The following is an 18,592-nucleotide window of genomic DNA, read 5'->3' on the forward strand; positions in this document are numbered from 1 at the left end:
CAATAACTTTTTCAGCAATCAAATTAACATTGATCTGACCTACTTAGTGTTTTCAGAGGATAAGCATATTTATTCTCACCATTTACAAAGAGAGTGCTAATGCAGCATTTCAATGATACATAGATCAGACATATAGGTTTGGAATTAGTTCTGAGTATTCTATCTTTCAAAGACTTCATATGCTAGAAATGTAACCTTTAAATGCTAGAGTCTTATTATATATAATGGAATCTGCCTCATATGCTTACCTAACTTTGAGGAATTAAAAGGATTTAGTGTGATATATATATATATTCCTTTTTTTTTTTTTTTAAGAAAGGAGAGAAGTGAATCAAGAAAGTTAAATTATCATTGGGAATTGAGATGGAGAGACAGTGACCCAACAAAAGATCAACTCTCAATTCCATCTACAGATCTGCAGGGCAGTTGTGTGTACTGATCTCTCCCAGTGATATAAGAACTGAACTGATACTTGCTATTAACATTTCTTGAGCAACTTTCTCATTTTCACTTCTGGTTCTATTTGGATAGCATGTTAAGATAGATGCACTAATTCTCCAATATAGCAACCTCTTACCACAGAAACAATATTTACCTAAATTGACCTTCCTGTCATGCCCAAACCTCTGCATTATAAGCTAATGTACTTTGTAGTTTCTATGATATGTTCTAAGTGCTTTACTTGTGTTAACTCACTTCATCTTTAAACATTAAATTCTGGCTATAAGGTATATAGTTCTAAATGGCAGAGCAGGGATTTGAAACCAGATATACTAGTTCTGGAACCCACATTTCTAATTACTCAGTATGATGCAGTCCATACTTGCAAGATACCAAATATGCTGGTAGATAACAAGGTGACAGATATAATAACAATCATGAATGTAAAAAAAATCCAAAAATATTTAAAAAAATAATTTGTGGAGTACCATCTAGTCAAAAATGGCTACGAGTCCCTAACAAAATACACTCCTGCAGCAAAACCTTAAAAGGTGGATGACTCTTTCTGTGCAAAGGTTTTGGAAACTAAAATGACTCTGAAAACCAATATGCAATCATTGGCCTATCACCTGAGTGTGTGCATTCAGAGATCAGTAACTGAGAACCACGGCGGCTCCTAGGAGAGATTTGGGCATTATTTAGGAGACAAAACTACAGGACACAGTGACTGATCGTGATATGTACTGAAATAAAATATATTGTCAGAGTTAATAGTCAGGTTTCTGGCTTGAGCAACTGGGTGATGATCAAAGCACTCACTGAGTCTCCAAACACGGGAGGAGTTGCAGATGTGGCTGGGAAGGGAAGGTTGCTTTTGGCGTGCTGACTTTGAGATGCCTGTGAATCTTCCAAGTAAAGATGTCTAATAAATATATGTGTTTAGGTTTCAAGACCTAGATATAGACTAAGTAGATCAATCAAGAATGTATCAATATATAAATAGTAATGAAATGCAAATGAATGGACAAGATCCCCTGAACTAGTGGCCTAGTGAAGGAGAAAACCGGTCATAGGACAGAAAGTATAGAAGGGATCTGAAAAAGTAAAACATTTTGAAAAAGTGAAAGAAAATGGCCAGAGAGGTGAGAGAAAAACTAGTGAAGGATGATGTCCTCGGAATTGCTGCTATATCACAATGCATTTCTATCTCATCGATATTTATTTGTATCGGTACCCTCAAAGTACATATTCTCATAAACATTGTAAAGGCTTGGCTTTGGTGATGGTCCTCATGTTTTTAACTCCCTATTTCCCTTCGGCTTTGGTCTTTCCCTTCCATTTGGGGAGATTAATTGGGTTACATTGCATGACCTGAAGTGTTCTTTGCATTGTAATATGCTATTCCCAACTCTTCTTCTCTTATGAAGGGAGTGATGGGGAAAGAGGGCAACCAGGCCAAGTATAAAAGGGAAACTAGGTGGAGAATTACTCTACAACAAGTAAAAGACTATGCCAAATAACAATTTAAAAAAACCCTGCTTCCTTCTTTAATTTCTAAAACCTATTTTTTTCCTCCTGTTATTATACTTTTTGTTCCTGGTAGACATACATATCAAATGTGTTTTTTTCTTATCCTTCAATATTTGAGAGCAGTTGTCCATATATCTACAATGCTTAAGTAGCAAAAACAGTATCACATAAACTCACAGAAACCATATTTAATAATTTTTTAAATATTTTATTTAAAAATTTAAATATAATGGGGTGATATCAAACAAACTATAGAAATGATCTCTGAAAGTATAGTCTTTAATAGGGTGATATCGGTCAATAAGAGTACATAGGTTTCAGGTAAACATTTCTATAGCATTTCAACTGTTGATTATGTTGTATACCTTAATGATTTATTTAAGAATTAGATAATACTTGATTATTTAAAAGGGTATATTGCATGCTTTTTATTAAAAGAATGCATGTTAGGGGAATACAATTTATTAAAATTATATTAGTACACAAAAATAATAATATTCAAGTAAAATTTTAATGTTGAGCATAAGTTAGACCCTAATACTGTATTTTCCCATATATAAGATACCCCTTTTTTCAAAAAATTTGGGGTCTGAAAATTGGGTATGTCTTACACAGTGGTTGTAGATTTTTTTACTTGCATTTCCCCCTTTTTTGCACTTGATTTTGCACTCATTGAGGAAGACAGTGATTTGTCATCATTCACAGATGAGGACAAGCTAATGGATGGGAGTTTTGACAGTGATAAGGAGTTGTTTGAATTTTATGATGAATAAAACTTGAGTTCAATACCTTTATGTAATATATTTGTTTCAAGTTTTGGGCTCCAAAATTAAGATGTATCTTACACATGGGAGTGTCTTATCATGGGGAAATATGGGTAAATTGGTTTTTTTGTTATTTTTTTTTTTGTATTTTTCTGAAGCTGGAAACGGGGAGAGACAGTCAGACAGACTCCCGCATGCGCCCGACCAGGATCCACCCGGCACACCCACCAGGGGCAACGCTCTGCCCACCAGGGGGTGATGCTCTGCCCCTCCGGGGCGTCGCTCTGTTGCGACCAGAGCCACTCTAGCGCCTGGGGCAGAGGCCAAGGAGCCATCTCCAGCGCCTGGGCCATCTTTGCTCCAATGGAGCCTTGGCTGCGGGAGGGGAAGAGAGAGACAGAGAGGAAGGGGGGGGTGGAGAAGCAAATGGGCGCTTCTCCTATGTGCCCTGGCCGGGAATCGAACCCAGGTCCCCTGTACGCCAGGCCGATGCTCTACCGCTGAGCCAACTGGCCAGGACTGGTAAATTTGTTTTTACAAAGTTTCATAAGAGTGTATCTTTTAACTTGTGATTGACTTCATTTTGTACTGCTTAACTTGGTAATTTAATTCTGATACAATATATCAATTCTTCCATACTTTAATTTCTACTTAATATTCTCTTACTTTATAATTCAAGTTATACTTTATAAATTGTAAGCATGTGAATAGGGATTTTGTCCTCCATATAGTTTTACAGACATGTTTAACTCTAGATTATCTTCATAATAAGGGTGAAAATAAGAGAAATAGAAGGGAACAATAGAAATCAATGCTTTATTTGTATATTGGAGTCAGATAAGAGCACTGGGTTGAACTGAAAATATAATTATAAAATCAAATTTTAAACCATGGACTTTGAAGACAACTGCTGCTTTTGTTAGTTTACTTCTTACCTATACCTGACATATTTTATAAGCCAACCACCATCTGAGAAATATAACTCGACCCTATCTACAACTTATAACTAGCCAGAATAAAAGAATAGAGAAATGACTTAACTATATCTATATGTATCTTAAACAGTCCAGGTTGCAAATAATGAATTCATATTATCTGGAAGGCAAACAGAGCAACAACATTTAGGCTCAGGTAATAGAACCCACAGGAAAAGAAATTTTAATTGACATGGATTTTGGATTTAGAACACCAAAACTAAATTTTATTTTGCTTTATTCATATAAAATGAATCTTCTTACTAGTTTTATAACATATTATTACTAATTCTAGCTTTGATGACAGAATAAGATGAAAACAAAAATAAGATTGATTTTGAAAACAGACCATTTAACAGAACCATTGTTGTATTTTATAGTTCTCTTTGATATGCCTTGAAATGTGATTTTTAAGGACTTGTACAAGGAGGGAGAAAGGTCCCACTTCTTGAAATTCACATAGGCCCATTCTTCCTTTGCTGTGGCAATCACAACCTTTCCTGCCTAATAATCTTTTACTTTCAAATAAATAAAAATTCCATGATTTCAGAAGAATTCTTTCTTTTTTTCAAATCCAACTCATTTGGTGATATTATCTCATCTATGATTATGGCTTTATAATCTATTGCTATTTTTAGTCAAATAGAATTTTTTTCCTGAAATATTAAAAATAAAGATAATCTAGTCTATTTTTATGACCACTTAATTTTCAGTTTGAGTGCAGTAGTGATTTTTTGAGGTGTACTGTATGAGTTATATATAGTATATAAGGTGTACCTCTCTTGGGAAAATGAATAATTTTGGAAACTGAAACATGGACATGGTAATGGTTTACTATATTTCTGTACTCTTATCCAGCCAGCTGGCTTGAAACCTGGAGAATGAGTATGAGATCTCCCCAAAAGAAAAGTAACATTTAGTTAGGTTACGTGTCAAGTTGCTAGCATACAGTATATAAAAGTCAGTATGTACCAAGTGATATTAGTGAATTCCATCTACACCGCTAGGAGGTTGTTGAACTCAATTACAGAAATGCACAGAGCTCTACTTGATATGTGACAAGGTTAGGAGACCACAATCAATTAAAAAAACACATGTATATCCTGTTCTGGGGAAACAATATTGTTATAATATCCCTTGTTCCGTTTCTGATTTTTTTCTCTGACTTTCCTTCTGAACATAAAACAAAGGTTTTAATAATTCTCCAGTTTCATCTGCAATTGTTTTGTCAGTAATATCCAATAAAAAGACATGAGATTGTTGTTTTAATTCAATGAAGCTTCAGGCAGCTACAATTAAACATGCTGTACTTTTTTTTTCCTTGTAGCAAAACCATTTGAAAATGGACAGTATTTGGACATTTACGGAATTACCAGAGACCAGGCTGGAGAATATGAATGCAGTGCAGAAAATGATGTGTCATTCCCAGACGTGAAAAAAGTAAAAGTTGTCGTAAACTGTAAGTCCCATCAACTTTTATCCAAATAATCTGAGAAAAATAAAATAAACCACCAGAGAAAATGCAGTTTGAAATTTATGTTGCTGTTTCTAAGAGGTAATTTATTGCAAAAGTTCACCTATCGAGAATGAAAATGTGTACGTATTAAAATATTGGTAAAATTGCTTTATGTAACATCAACTATCCCAAATAATTCCATCATAATTCAGTTTAATGTACAGACAGAAATGTTTCTAATATCATCCTAGTTCCCAGCATTCTAACCTGTGTTATCCTTGTCTCTAAGGCAGAGTAGACAGAAAGCGTTTTCTTCAGCCTTTTACCTTTCACCTCCAGTGTATTTTGACTCAATGGAAGTATGAAACTCCTAATCAAACCTGATGGAAATGTAGTGTACTGTGCTGGTCTTATTACTTAGTTTATTTAATGCTGTTTAGTTTGAAACTATAAAGAAAAGTTAATTTTCTCATAAACATCATTATTAGGAAGTTAAAATAGTAAGAAATATCTGAGGAACTATCAATGCCTTTATGTTATACCCTTCCTCGAAATGCATCCCAAAACACTAATAATGTAAGACATTTCTCATTGACGTCCTATTCTGTATCTTATGATTTCAATAGTCAAGACTCCAATAGTCTTTACTTTTCAAAAACACCCCCATAGTCTTTCTCTCAAAAATTTTTATATTTCTTTAATTTATTCAAATAAAGTACTTTAATGTAATAGTATGTTACCAAATGTTTACTAGCTATAGTTTTCAGTTTTTTTCATTCCATTTATACATCTTCCTATAGATAGTCATTGCTAATAACTCATACATAGTGTCACACCATAGATAAAAAAAAATTACTCCAAATATATGCCAAAATTATAAGACAAAGTATTTTTATATTAATATGCCTTTTTCAGTTTCATAGGCCAAAAATAACTATCTAAATGCCCTTGGCAGTTGAGTGTCTGCAAGGGCAAATGACTGCCGGCCACTAAGATTTGCCCAGGACTGATCTGTACATTTGGGATTGAACTATCTCCATGAGACTGAGCAAATGTGCTTAATACCTGATCAAGAGGCAGTCTGTGGGCAGAATTTTTTATATAATGTTCTTCAGACAAACTTTAGATTTACCCAAGAAGCTCATTAAAAATGGAAAGTGTATGCACCCCTACATCAACCCTACTGAATCTGAATCCTTGGGGTGTAAGTAGCCATTAAGTCTCAAGACTCCTGTTGTAGAGGCCTATTGCTCATCCCTCTGGAACTCTCTCCAACTGAATGTTAAAAGCAAGTAAAACTTCATGATCATTCTATTATTAACCATATTTCTCTGAGTCTGAGACTACTGATTCTATTGTTGGAGTGGTGGGAAAGCAGGTGAGAAATAGAACTACTAAAGAAGTAGTATTTTTAGCAGTGAGCACAAAGAAGTGAAAAGATAGAGTCAAACCGATCCATTCTGAAGGCACCCAGCCCAGAAGCGCAGCCCACATGAAAACCCTCAGACCCGGGAGTGATGTCTGCAGTGGGGAGGAAGCTGAAAGTCCACCTGCTGTAAGGATTCTCTTGGGCCCGTCCTCCATGTTTAATCCAGATTTCCTTTTGTATTCACACTTTCTTTCTTACCCTTTTTTATCCCTCTGACTTTAGTTCATTGACACATTATTTAATTTGCTTCTATATTTTTCGGGACAAGTGGGGAACTTAGACTAAGGAGGCAGAAATTTGGAGAGAAACTGAATTGAAAGATTTAGATGACTAACCAATGAGTCATCACAGGATCTGGGTGGAGAAGAGAATCCTTAAATAAAACAGAAGGACAGAAATTAGAAACAAGATGCCAAGCATTGTGGTGGATCTGCCACTCTTTCATGTATGCTGTCAGGAGAGAGACAGAGGGTTCTTTATTGATCACAGCAACAGCACTAGCCAGAGTATCATCATTTTCTTGTATCAGTCCCCCAAGCCCCAATTACTACAGGGTGATACAGTGAGGGCCAGGATTCACCTACACACCCAGTGGGTTTATGTCGTAGCTGAGGCTCCTGGGCTTAGGAAAATCGATGTTTTTTGTTTGTTTGTTTGTTTTTTATCATGGCAGCAAGTAAACCTGCCCTTTACCATGGAGGAAGAAAATATATTTATTATACTGAACTGTAAACCAACATGCTCTTTGCTCCATAGGGAGACCTACTTCATCTGTCTTCCAAGACTGTTCATTATACATGCATTCTTAAAAAGATAGACAGGAACAAAAGCTGTCAGTGCCTCTACTCAGACCTGCAGAAACACAAGAGACCCATGGAGAATTGTTTTCCGAAACAGAATTTGGAACAGGGAAGTTTGAAGCCTAGAAACATTTCAGCAGGGGCAAAGTGTACTTCAGCGGCTTTTGTAGGTGTCAGACATCTAAGGATGGGTAGGAAAGAAGACTTTGTTACCCAACTTTAACTTAAGAAGGGAAACAAGAAAGAAAAAAAAAGTTAAATAGAAAAAGCTAAGCAGGTTGCTTTTTAAATCAGAACACAGAAAAACATTTTTTTTTTTTTTATTAAGTGAGACGCGGGAGGCAGACAGAAAGGTACGTACCCAGCCAGCCCCCTACTGGGGAGGCTGAGCACATTTGGAACTGTGGCTCTGTTGCTTGGAAACTGAGCTATTTTAATGCTTGAGGCGAGGCTATGGAGTCATCCTCAGCGCCCAACCATTTGAGCCACGGATGCAGGAGGGGAAGAGAGGGAGAGAAGGGGGGGAGTGGAGAAGCAGATGGTTGCTTCTCCTGTGTGGCCTGACCAGGAATTGAACCTGGGACTTCCACACACTGGGGTAATGTTCTACCACAGAGCAAACCAGCCAGGGCCAACAGAAAAACATTTTTTAAGAATTAATTTTAGTTAAAGTGAAGTTCTAAGTGTAAGTGTGGTACAGACATAGTATAAACATAGCTTGCACTAAAAAAAATGGACCCAACAGAATTTTTAATAACTTCAAGCTATCAATTTTGTCTGCTGTTCCATCCCAAATTATAGTTATGATAGCTTACTTTTTCTTAAATGTGTCATAAAGAACTATATTTAATACTGATTGATCAATTGCAGTATTGATCTCTTGAATCAGTATTTTATGTAAGAGATGAGTTCAGTTCTGGTAAAAACCAAAAGATTGCCTTTGTTTGAAATAGTTATGTCACATATACATATACAAGCAATGTCTAAGTCATACAAGTATGTGAATGTGTGTGTACATATTCCTAGTTATGAGGTTTGAAGTGTTAATTTTGTGAATTTATAAGGCAAAAATTAAGCATTATCTATGTATTTTATTGACCTAATTACCCAAAGGAAATTAGCCAGACCCTATTGAGAACATTTTATTTGTCAAAGCTCAAAATTGAGCACCATGGTCCATCTTAGCAGCACAGAACTGCTCATCCCCTGACAACCCGAAGATTCCCTGAAGGTAGAATCATGCCAAGTTCAAGGCAGCCCACCTTTTCATTGTTATTAATCAATATTGGTTGTGCTTGCCCTGGCCTGTTGGCTCAGTGGTAGAGAGTCAGCATGGCATGTGGAAGTCCTGGGTTCGATTCCCAGCCAGGGCACACAGAAGAAGCGCCCATCTGCTTCTGCACCCTTTCCTCTCTCCTTCATCTCTGTCTCTTTCTTCCCTTCCTGCAGCCAAGGCTCCATTAGAGCAAAGTTGGCCCAGGCGCTGAGGATGGCTCTGTGGCCTCTGCCTCAGGCACTAGAATGGCCCTGGTTGCAATGGAGCATCGCCCCGGATGGGCAGAGCATCACCCACTGGTGGGCATGCCTGGTGGATCCCAGTCAGTCGGGCGCATGCTGGAGTCAGTCTGACTGCTTCTCTGCTTCTAACTTTAAAAAACTACAATATATATAAATATATATTGATTGTGCTTATAAAACTGCAATAGCTGTATGACTTATTATTTGAAGAGAAACTCTTGTCTTTTTTTCCACATGTGGCTCAAGATAAAATGTAATAAATTTCATTATGTTCTAATAGATTTAGTTATGTGGTATGTCAATTTGAAAAAGAAATCTAAGTTCCCTGCAACTTATAAATCTTAATGTTTACTATTTATGTAATACATCTGCTAAATTTACTATGTATATAAGACACACATATGATGAAGTCATATTTGCCATATACTTTATACTTATAGTGCCATTTAATTTAATTAAACAGCAATGTAGTGAAATGATTTGTATAATTAACTTATTTTATATAGATTGATCTAATTGGTTGAGTTAACAAATCAGTTTATTTTGAGTTACTTACTGATTTTGCCTAGATGACTATTCTCTTAATTTTCTTTCATTAATTTATGTAGAAAATTACACATAAATTTATTTATATATATACACATTTAACTTATATATGTAAATATAGGTAAATATATTTCATGTCAAATTTAAAAAACAAATAATAAATAGGAATTATTACAGTTATAATCAGACCTTAAGTAATTAATAGACATACATATAACAGGAGAGAAAATATTTTGAACCAGTTGGTTAGCTAAGCCAGAGGGAGATAGTCGATTAGAGTTGGATAGTTTCTCTGTTTTATTTGCGTCTGTATTCCATCCCTAGAAGCAGCCTAGAGAATACTAGTTCCATAACTTTTATTGTTAATTTAAAAAACAAAAAAAATAATGATTGCCAGAAAACCCATGCTTCCACTGAATTGGGAAAAACATGAAAATCTGGTTAGCAAAGAAAAGAGACCAGAGTCTATAAAATTCGCAAGGTCTGCTTTTTTGAAGCCATATCTAGAATCTGAAAAATTTAGAGAAGTACCATAGATTTATCAAGTAATATAGATTTCTATAGGGAAGAAATATTCCAGATACCAAAAATCAGAAAAGCGTGTAAAACCTGGCCCTTCAAAATAAATGCTACTAGTAAAAGGGGTCGAGTTCCCTCATCTTGTGACAGGAGCTGTTTATTCTTCACCCTATTTATACATGTTCTTCCAGTTGAAGGTAACTGTTTTAGAAATGTGGGCCTTATAGTCAGAAATTACTTATTTGAACTGCTGTTCTATAATTTATTGGACTTTGAGAACTTGGGGTCCCACTTTGCCTTTCTGAGTTTTAATTTCCAATTCTGTTTACTGAAGACAATAATACATACATTTCAGGGTTTGGGTAAGGATTAAATGAGATGATATACATACAATGCCTGTATTGCCTGGCTTATTGTAGGCAACTGAATATAATCAGTGTGTGTGTGTATGTGTGTGTGTGTGTGTGTGTGTGTGTGTGTGTTTACTCTAGAATATATTCTCTATACAGTAAGGGATTTTCCTTTCCTTTGTACAATGATGTGTTCCTGTAACAGAACAGTACATGGTCCACAAGAGGTACCCTAAAAATACTGGTTGAATGAGTTACTTACTAAAAAGTTTAGCATTCTCTAAGTGAATCATTCTTACTGGATAGAACAGGAAAAAGATATTAGACAATTTGCTTGAAAATTTCATGGTTTTTCCCCCAAGAGAATAAGTAAATGGTATGTTGACCAATTTACTTCCGATATGATTTTTTTAACCAAATTGTTCAAAAGAATGCAATAAAGGCAACCTAACATTTAGATAGTGTTTTTACCTAAAGAGAGAAATAACTAATTCCATTTTTTAACAGATAAGAAAATTGAGGTTCAGGGAGATAAAAACATTTAATAACTTCCTTGATTTTCAAGAACAAAACAGACATGAAAAATGAAAAATATTAAGCAGAAAAAATAGTCAACCAGATTAATATAAAAAGAGGTCTAGACATAATTTCAGTTTTCAGTCATGACAGTGAGATTTATGTATTGATCATTTTATTTAGTATAAGTTTTTGTGCGCATAATTTCCAGTAAAATAGAATTGAGTAATTCTTCCTATCATCAAACAGTGAAGATATTTTTAGTTGCACGGTGCACTAAGATTTTATGCAATAAATCAAAGGTATATATTTGTGCATTATTTTGCATCTGATACATATTTATTTATGCAAATATGCACTTTATCTTTCAATATAACTTACTCCAAACATGTGGAATAGAAGTACCAGTTAATATAACTTAGTACAATTGTATCAAAGCCTGAAATTATGAGGAATGAAGAGGATGAGGCTTCTAGGAAAAAGGCCAGTTTTCATAGGCTTTTCATAAAGTTTTTCCAAAGCCTTGAGCAAGTTAAAGGAGGCTTGCCAGGCTTAAGACAAGAAGAAATAGCAGATGAAAATAGATATTTTTTAAATAAAGAGAAAATTTCTGTATTTAGAGTTGGAATGGAATAAAGATATTATCATGGGACCAGCAGAAAAATGGTTTTATGTGAATTCATAATCATCACCTTAGTTTTTATTTCTGGCTTCATTCTATGCCCCAACCATCACTTTCTATTTACCTTATGTTTTCCATCTACTTAGAATTTAAGCTCCTTTTATACTTCTTTATAAGCTAATTGACACTTCTTTGGAACAACTCAGAGCATAAATAATACATATTGCTGTCTTTTAAGTAAAATACTGATTCATATGTCATTTCTAAAGTAATACTGAAGCCCTTAAGTAAACCTATATTTATATATATATATTTATTTACTTATTTAGTTATTGTTTACCATGACCTATCAAGGTCTTAGAGCCTGGAATACTGGTCTTTAACTATACCATCAAAGAAAGGAAAAGAGAAAAGACACACCTATTTATAATGCAGAGTGGCACGTGCTTTGAATAAAAATCATAAGGTGGTTCTCAAGGCTATCAGAAAGGCACCAAACCCAGTCTTAGGGTATCATAAAAAGCTTCAGAGACCTTGAACTTGATAGTGTCTGAAGGACAGAATTAAAATTGACAGAATTTTTTTTTTTAAAGAAGGCTGGGGGAGAGCAGTCTCCCAGAGAGAAGCAGCAGCATTTGCTTAGCCCCAGAGAAATTAGGGGACAAGGCACTGCTTGGTCTTGGACTGTATTGAACTAGAGGAGACCAAACAGGGAAGCAGAAAATAAGGTGGGTGCTATAGAGGAAAGTGGGCCAGATTAGATGGGAGTTCATGAATTTTCACAGGCAGACATAGATCCAGTGCTTCTCAATTAAGTATTGATAATAACTCTGAAATGCTAGAACTATTCAGCTGTATCTAAATATTAAAGAAATGTATTTAAATATTTTTATTTTATCCACTCATGGAGTGCACTGGAAGATTCCTGTATTGTGATGGCAAGCGCACAAGAAAGGATTAAAATGATAACATCAAGAACAACAACAAATTTAATTAACAGAGATAGGAGGAGCTAAAAAAATGTGAAGGAAAATCCCTATAGGTATTGAATATGGAATATTACAAACATATGGATAAATACCCAGAAAATATAGTTTTAAATAAAACATTTCTCCTCAATAGAACAACATAACATCTACAAGTGAAGACTTTTCTTTTTAACTTGGGATTCTATGTTATAAAACTTTCAGATTTAATTCTATGGTTTATATAATCTCTCAGTTGAAGTAAAACTGTGTTATTAAACATGCAGTTAAGGAACGCATGGTTTCTCCTGTTGAGGGAGACATAATTGGTCCTTTGTTTTAAATTTAGACATACACTTCAATTAATGACTAGAGTGCCAAGGTTATTTTTACTTAATGAGTCTGCTACCCAATTTAAGTTAAATATATTCTCTCATACTTTTATCTAGATTTTGAGAATAAGTTCAGTGTTAAAGGTCTATGAGTAAATTTTCACCTTTTTCTTCATGGAAAATCAAAACACATCTGTAGTAACCATGTGTGCATTTCATTATTCCTCCTTTTAAAGTTGAAAGATGAAATAATTGTCTTGCTTTAATATATGAGCAAAACTGTTTGCCAGATGAGCCTTTATTTCTTTTTTGTTGTTGTTTATAGTTCTTTCCAGGTTGGCATTTATCGCTTAGAAAATATTCATACACACCCAGGCCGGCTGGCTGGGTTAGTTGTTAGAGCATCGTCCCAAAGCGCAGAGGTTGCTGGTTTGACCCCTGGTCAGGGCACATACAGGAATGAATTGATGTTTCTGTCTCTCTCTCTCTGTGTCTTGCTCCCTCCCTTCCCATTTTGCTAAGTAAATAAATAAAAATTTAAAAAAGAAATAGAAAACATACATACATATTTATATAAATTATATTCTATATACATACATGTACACACACACACACATATATAAATTAATAGTATGATAGAGTCTGACCATTATCTACGAGTACAAAAGCAGTTTCTAACAGGGTGAAATGCTCTGGGTTAAAAATTACTCCATGCCAAACTAAAGAAAATGGGTGAAGTTAGGAAAGAAAGAACAAATGTATAGCCATTCACCATATGTGTGCTTCTCAGAGGGTGTACTCATCTAGATTTATGCTTTATAGATGTCAAAGTGCCACATTCTAAAAACTTCACCGTGGCTTCTCATGAATATATGCTTCAAACATACAATTCATAAATCTGTTTTTGCCTAGGTCTAAATTAATCAGCTTCTTTCCTCACTAAGCATGTATATCAAGCATGATAATTTATGGAATTGAATGCATTTGAACTGAACACTTAAGAGCTATTCACATTTTGGAGCAGAATGAATTAATCTTGGTTTTTTTTCCATATCATTGAGATTGTACTTCACAGAATTGTCAGTATTCTCAGGTCTGCAACTGCACTTATTTTGTATGTTTTGTGTACCTGCATGTATGTGTGTGAATGGAGTGAAGGTGGAGTGATTAGGAAAAAATATGGTGGAAGTGGTATAAATAAAGGCAGTATATAAAAGAGTTGTGGTAGATAAATTTGAAACAAAAAGGAACAAATCATGGGACACTCCTTTTGCACACATCCACGATTGCTTTGCCTGTCCCATTCATTCCTTCTTTCATTTATTAATTCATTCTCCCTTTTATGCCCATTTAGTACATTTAGTACTATTCCTTGTTATATTTTTCTCCTCTTTCTTTCTTTTTTTTTCTACCCACATATATAATAATACTAAACCAAATTTTGAAAGACATGTACATCATGAGAGTAGGAAATAAATTTTATTCTGTCATTTTGGAAATATTTTAAATATGCAGATTCTTGAATAAGCACTCCCTACACTAAATTAGTCTATATTATACTTATAATGGGAAAAACTTTCTTGAAAATTTTCTAGGTAATAATAAACATTTTTGTTCGGATATTACTTGAACAAGGAAAGAGAAAAGAAAATGTGAATTCTATTTATAACTCAATGAATTATAAGACTTTGAACAAAGAACTTAAACTTTTAAGTATTCACTCCCTTATCTGTAAAATGAAAAAAAATCATCAGTATGGTTTCCCCAAATTCAGAGATTTTGTGTTTCTCTGATCCAAAGGTTCAAGTTTTTTAGGCATTGTATGGATTCAACTCCCAGGAGGCAGGAAGCAAAAGTTTAAAGCAACTGTTTGGCTTTCGTATCTAATGATTCTAAGTAAGCAATTTCTTTGCTTTGTGAATTCTTTTAGACATTCTTTTTTTTTTATTGAATTTATTGGGGTGACACTGGTTAACAAAATTATAGTTTCTGGTGCACAATTCTACAACACATCATCTACATAGTGTATTGTGTTCACCACCCTAAGTCAAGTCTCCGTCAGATGAATATTTTGTTCCCTCATGCACTGTTTAAAAATTTGGGCAATTTTTTTACTCAAAAATTTTAAGCAGATTCTTACACACAGAGGGCAGACTGACAGATGTCTATGGCAGTGAGGCTGGGTGAGTGAGGTGGAAGGGTTGAGCAAAAAGGACAAAAGGAAATAAGAAAAACTCATGAACACGAACAACAGTGTGGGGATTGCCTGGGGGAGGGAGGTGGAGGAGGGTATAGGGCTAATAAGTGGTGATGGACAGTCATGTCTTGGGGGGGGTGAATACAGTGCAGTGTACAGAGCTGTGTTGTGGAACTAGACACCTAAAACCTGTATGATTATATTAAGCAGTGTCACACCAATAAACTCAATTTTTTTAAATGTTAATATTATGGAGTGAAGTACAACAATGGAGAAATAAATTTCAGAGAATTACAAAGCAGGAATGCTGTGTAAACAATGGAATGTGACAGAGGTTATCAAAACAAGATTTGGAATCAGACATACATGATTTCTAATCCCAACTCAGTCACTTATTAACTGTGGAGTATTGTGAAAATTACCTAACTTCTCAGGGGCTCAGTTCCCTTACATTAAAAAACTGGAGGCAATGATACCCACCTTGAAAATTTGTTCTAAGAATTAAGTCTCTTAATTTATGTAAAACAAGAGAGACTAACACAAGGTAAACCACTGTCTATGATGTAAATATTAGCACGTAGCATTTCTCATGTCGCCACACTTGTTTACATGCCAGCCTTCCTCTGTGGCCTAGAGGGTTTTCAAGAGGGTGATTCTTCTTACTCACCTTTGTGCTTCAAGCAGTGTAGCTCAGTGGTTACAAGGACAAGCTTTAGAGCTGGTCATTCTGACTTTGAATACTAGCTCTGCTACTTACCACTCTGAGAGCTTGGTTGAATTATTAAGTTTTGTGTGTGTCAGTTTCTTCAACTATTAGGTGGAAAGTATGAGGATTCACTAAGTTATTACATGAAAAGGCTTAGTGTAGGTTATTGTTACTCCTAATAATTAGCACTGAGCCTGATAATGGATGTCTATTGGTTGAATGAATGAATGAACAAATGAATGAGTGAAAAATAAATATAAAATAAGAACACATGAAATTCTACAGTTAATGTATGGGAAATCACCCAAATTTCAATATCTTATTGACATCTGCATTTGGGTTCAGATAGTTCTGAAAATTAGATCATAGGGTTCGCCCAAGTACTCAGAATAGAATCCTGAAATCCTGATTTTTGGTCTGAGGCTATTTCATTATACCAGCCTATCTCCACGTAAATCAAATATGGAATGTAAATCAAATCAAATATGGAATGTACTTATTTTCAGGAAACTGTAAACTCCAGAGTTTTCATGAAAAAGAGTACATAGTCTGAAGGTAATGAGACAGCATCGTCATGTGTGATGAGGAAAGGATTTGAACAGGCAGAATATACACAGGAGCTAGCTGGCAGACGGGCTGGCGCTAGAATAAAGTGCAGCACAAAGGAGGTTAGGATTCTAAGTGAATAGATAAAACAAGCACAATAAATAATCCTTGGGGAAAATACTGCACTCAAAATCAGTTTGTTTACATGTTGTCTGAAATGAGAGCTTTGGTTTAATAGTGGATGTAGTGGAGGCAGTGTCAGGCAGCCAGCCTGCTCTCTGCTGCAGAGTGAAGTTCACATCAGTGCAAAAAAAACAACAACAAAAATTATAGCAACAAATAGAAACAAACAAACAAACAAAGACCATTCAGTTGGGGACATTAAAGAGTAAAAGTTTTCATAGATAAAATGAAAAATGATAGTTTTATTTAGAATACTGTTTGTTTCATGTTTAAGATTCACTACTCTGCTCTTATTGCCTTGAGGTCATAGTCTATTCCAATGAAACACCCACTCACACTCAGTGTTCACTGTTGGGAGCCGCAGCACTGTCTGTGCAGGACGTGTGTTTCAGGCGGCAGCCTAACTTTCTCAAACTGTGGATCTAACTACCCTTTTACAGTCCTAAAAACTATTGAGATTCCCAAAGAGCTTTTGATCATATAGATTAGATCTCTTCATATTCCCTATATTTAAATTTTTAATATAAAAAACATGAAGTGCATTTAATTTCCCATATTTAAAATTAAAACTGAAATAAACACAAAAGCAGGTTATATTTATCAGTCATAGCAGTGAGGTGTTCACACTTTATGTAGCATTCTGAGAAACTACTCTGTACATGCGTAAGAGAGAATGAAAATTGAAATGACAACTTAGAAGAAAATAGTTTTCCAAATAAATAAATAGTTTTCTTAATTGATGTCAACGAACATGAGGCATCTTCACATGAGAACTGCTAAGGTATTCACTAAATGAATGCTGTTTACTAAATACTGAGAATGTGGGCCCTGGCTGATAAGCTCAGCTGCAGATCATTGGCCCAGAGTGTGGAAGTCCTGGGTTTGATTCCTGGTCAGGGCACACAGAAGAAGCACCCATTGGCTTCTCCACCCTTCCCCCTCTCCTTTCTCTTTATTTCTCTCTTTCCCTCCCACAGCCAAGGCTACATGGGAGAAAAGTAGGCTCTGGCACTGAGAATGGCCTACGCTTCAGGCACTAGAATGGCTCCAGTTGCAGCAGAGCAACACCCCAGATGGGCTGAGCATCGCCCCCTAGTGGGCATGCTGGGTGGATCCCGTTCAGGCACATGCGGGAGTCTGTCTGCCCCCTCCTCACCCCTCTCCCGCTTCTTACTTTGGAAAAGTAAATAAATAAAAAATACTGAGTATGTGCCAGGATACTATAATCTACTTATATATTGTACTCATTAGATTTTTGAAAAAATTATTTTCCTTTAAATATAGGCAATTGAGTCTTAATGAGGTAAAAGCCATTTGTCTAAGGTAAGTTTAGTTGTAAATAAAAATGGGCTTCAAACCCAGATTAATCTGCATTCAGAATTTATTTTCCCTGCATATAAAAATTTTTACCAAATAACATCTGTTCAAATGGTATTTATGTAGAGATGATGATAATTACATTGAAAAAGTTGTTGCTACTGTAAAATCTCTATAAGGTATTTTTCTGTATTCTTTCTCTGATTTTTGTATATGTACCCAATAATAGTTCCAATAGAAAAATCAATATATAACTGACAGTTGTAATGATATCCTTAGTTCTGTCTAATTAGCAATAGTTTACATATGAGAATAATTTCCTGAATAATTTTTTAAATTTAACTTACTTTTGTGATATAATTTCATATTTGACAAAGTCTTTTGGCAACACCCTTAAATTCAAAACTCTGTGTGTGTGTATTTATGTGGATAAGCTTAAAAATTCAATTGAGGAATAAGTATAAAATTCTCTCTGAAATATTGAAAATAATACCATATACTAATATTAATGCTGATAGTAATATCAGTAAGAATTATCAAATATAAATTAAAATGTATTCTAAAAAATATACCCAATACAGTATGTTTTTAATCAGAAGAAAACAAACAAAACAAAAAGATTCACTACTATGCTTTTATTGCCATGAGGTCATGGTCCATTTAGTTTATCAAAAGCGTAAAAGTAGTTTAGTGACAATTTACATCTTATGTCCACACCCAGTTGTTTCAGTGTTACTGAGAAATTTAATAGAATTTCTGATGTTTATATAATATAATGGAACATATTAGCTTAATACACATTAAATTTTTCTGCATTAAATTATACTTTTTTTCTAGTCTAAATAAATCAGCATTCTGTAGCCCAGAACAGATGTTAAAGA

At 34.8% G+C, this 18,592-nt stretch overlaps 1 protein-coding gene across 1 annotated transcript in view; it reads left to right on the plus strand.

Annotated features, from left to right (window-relative positions):
* The window catches only part of NEGR1 (neuronal growth regulator 1), a 998,883-nt gene that overhangs the window by 647,583 nt on the left and 332,708 nt on the right, over positions 1–18,592 (plus strand). The window contains exon 4 of the mRNA XM_066268887.1: positions 5,037–5,168. Within this exon, the coding sequence (XP_066124984.1) occupies positions 5,037–5,168 (132 nt within the window). The remainder of the gene's footprint in view (positions 1–5,036; positions 5,169–18,592) is intronic.

Source organism: Saccopteryx bilineata, chromosome 3 (assembly GCF_036850765.1).
Source record: "Saccopteryx bilineata isolate mSacBil1 chromosome 3, mSacBil1_pri_phased_curated, whole genome shotgun sequence".
Classification (NCBI taxonomy): Eukaryota; Metazoa; Chordata; class Mammalia; order Chiroptera; family Emballonuridae; genus Saccopteryx; species Saccopteryx bilineata.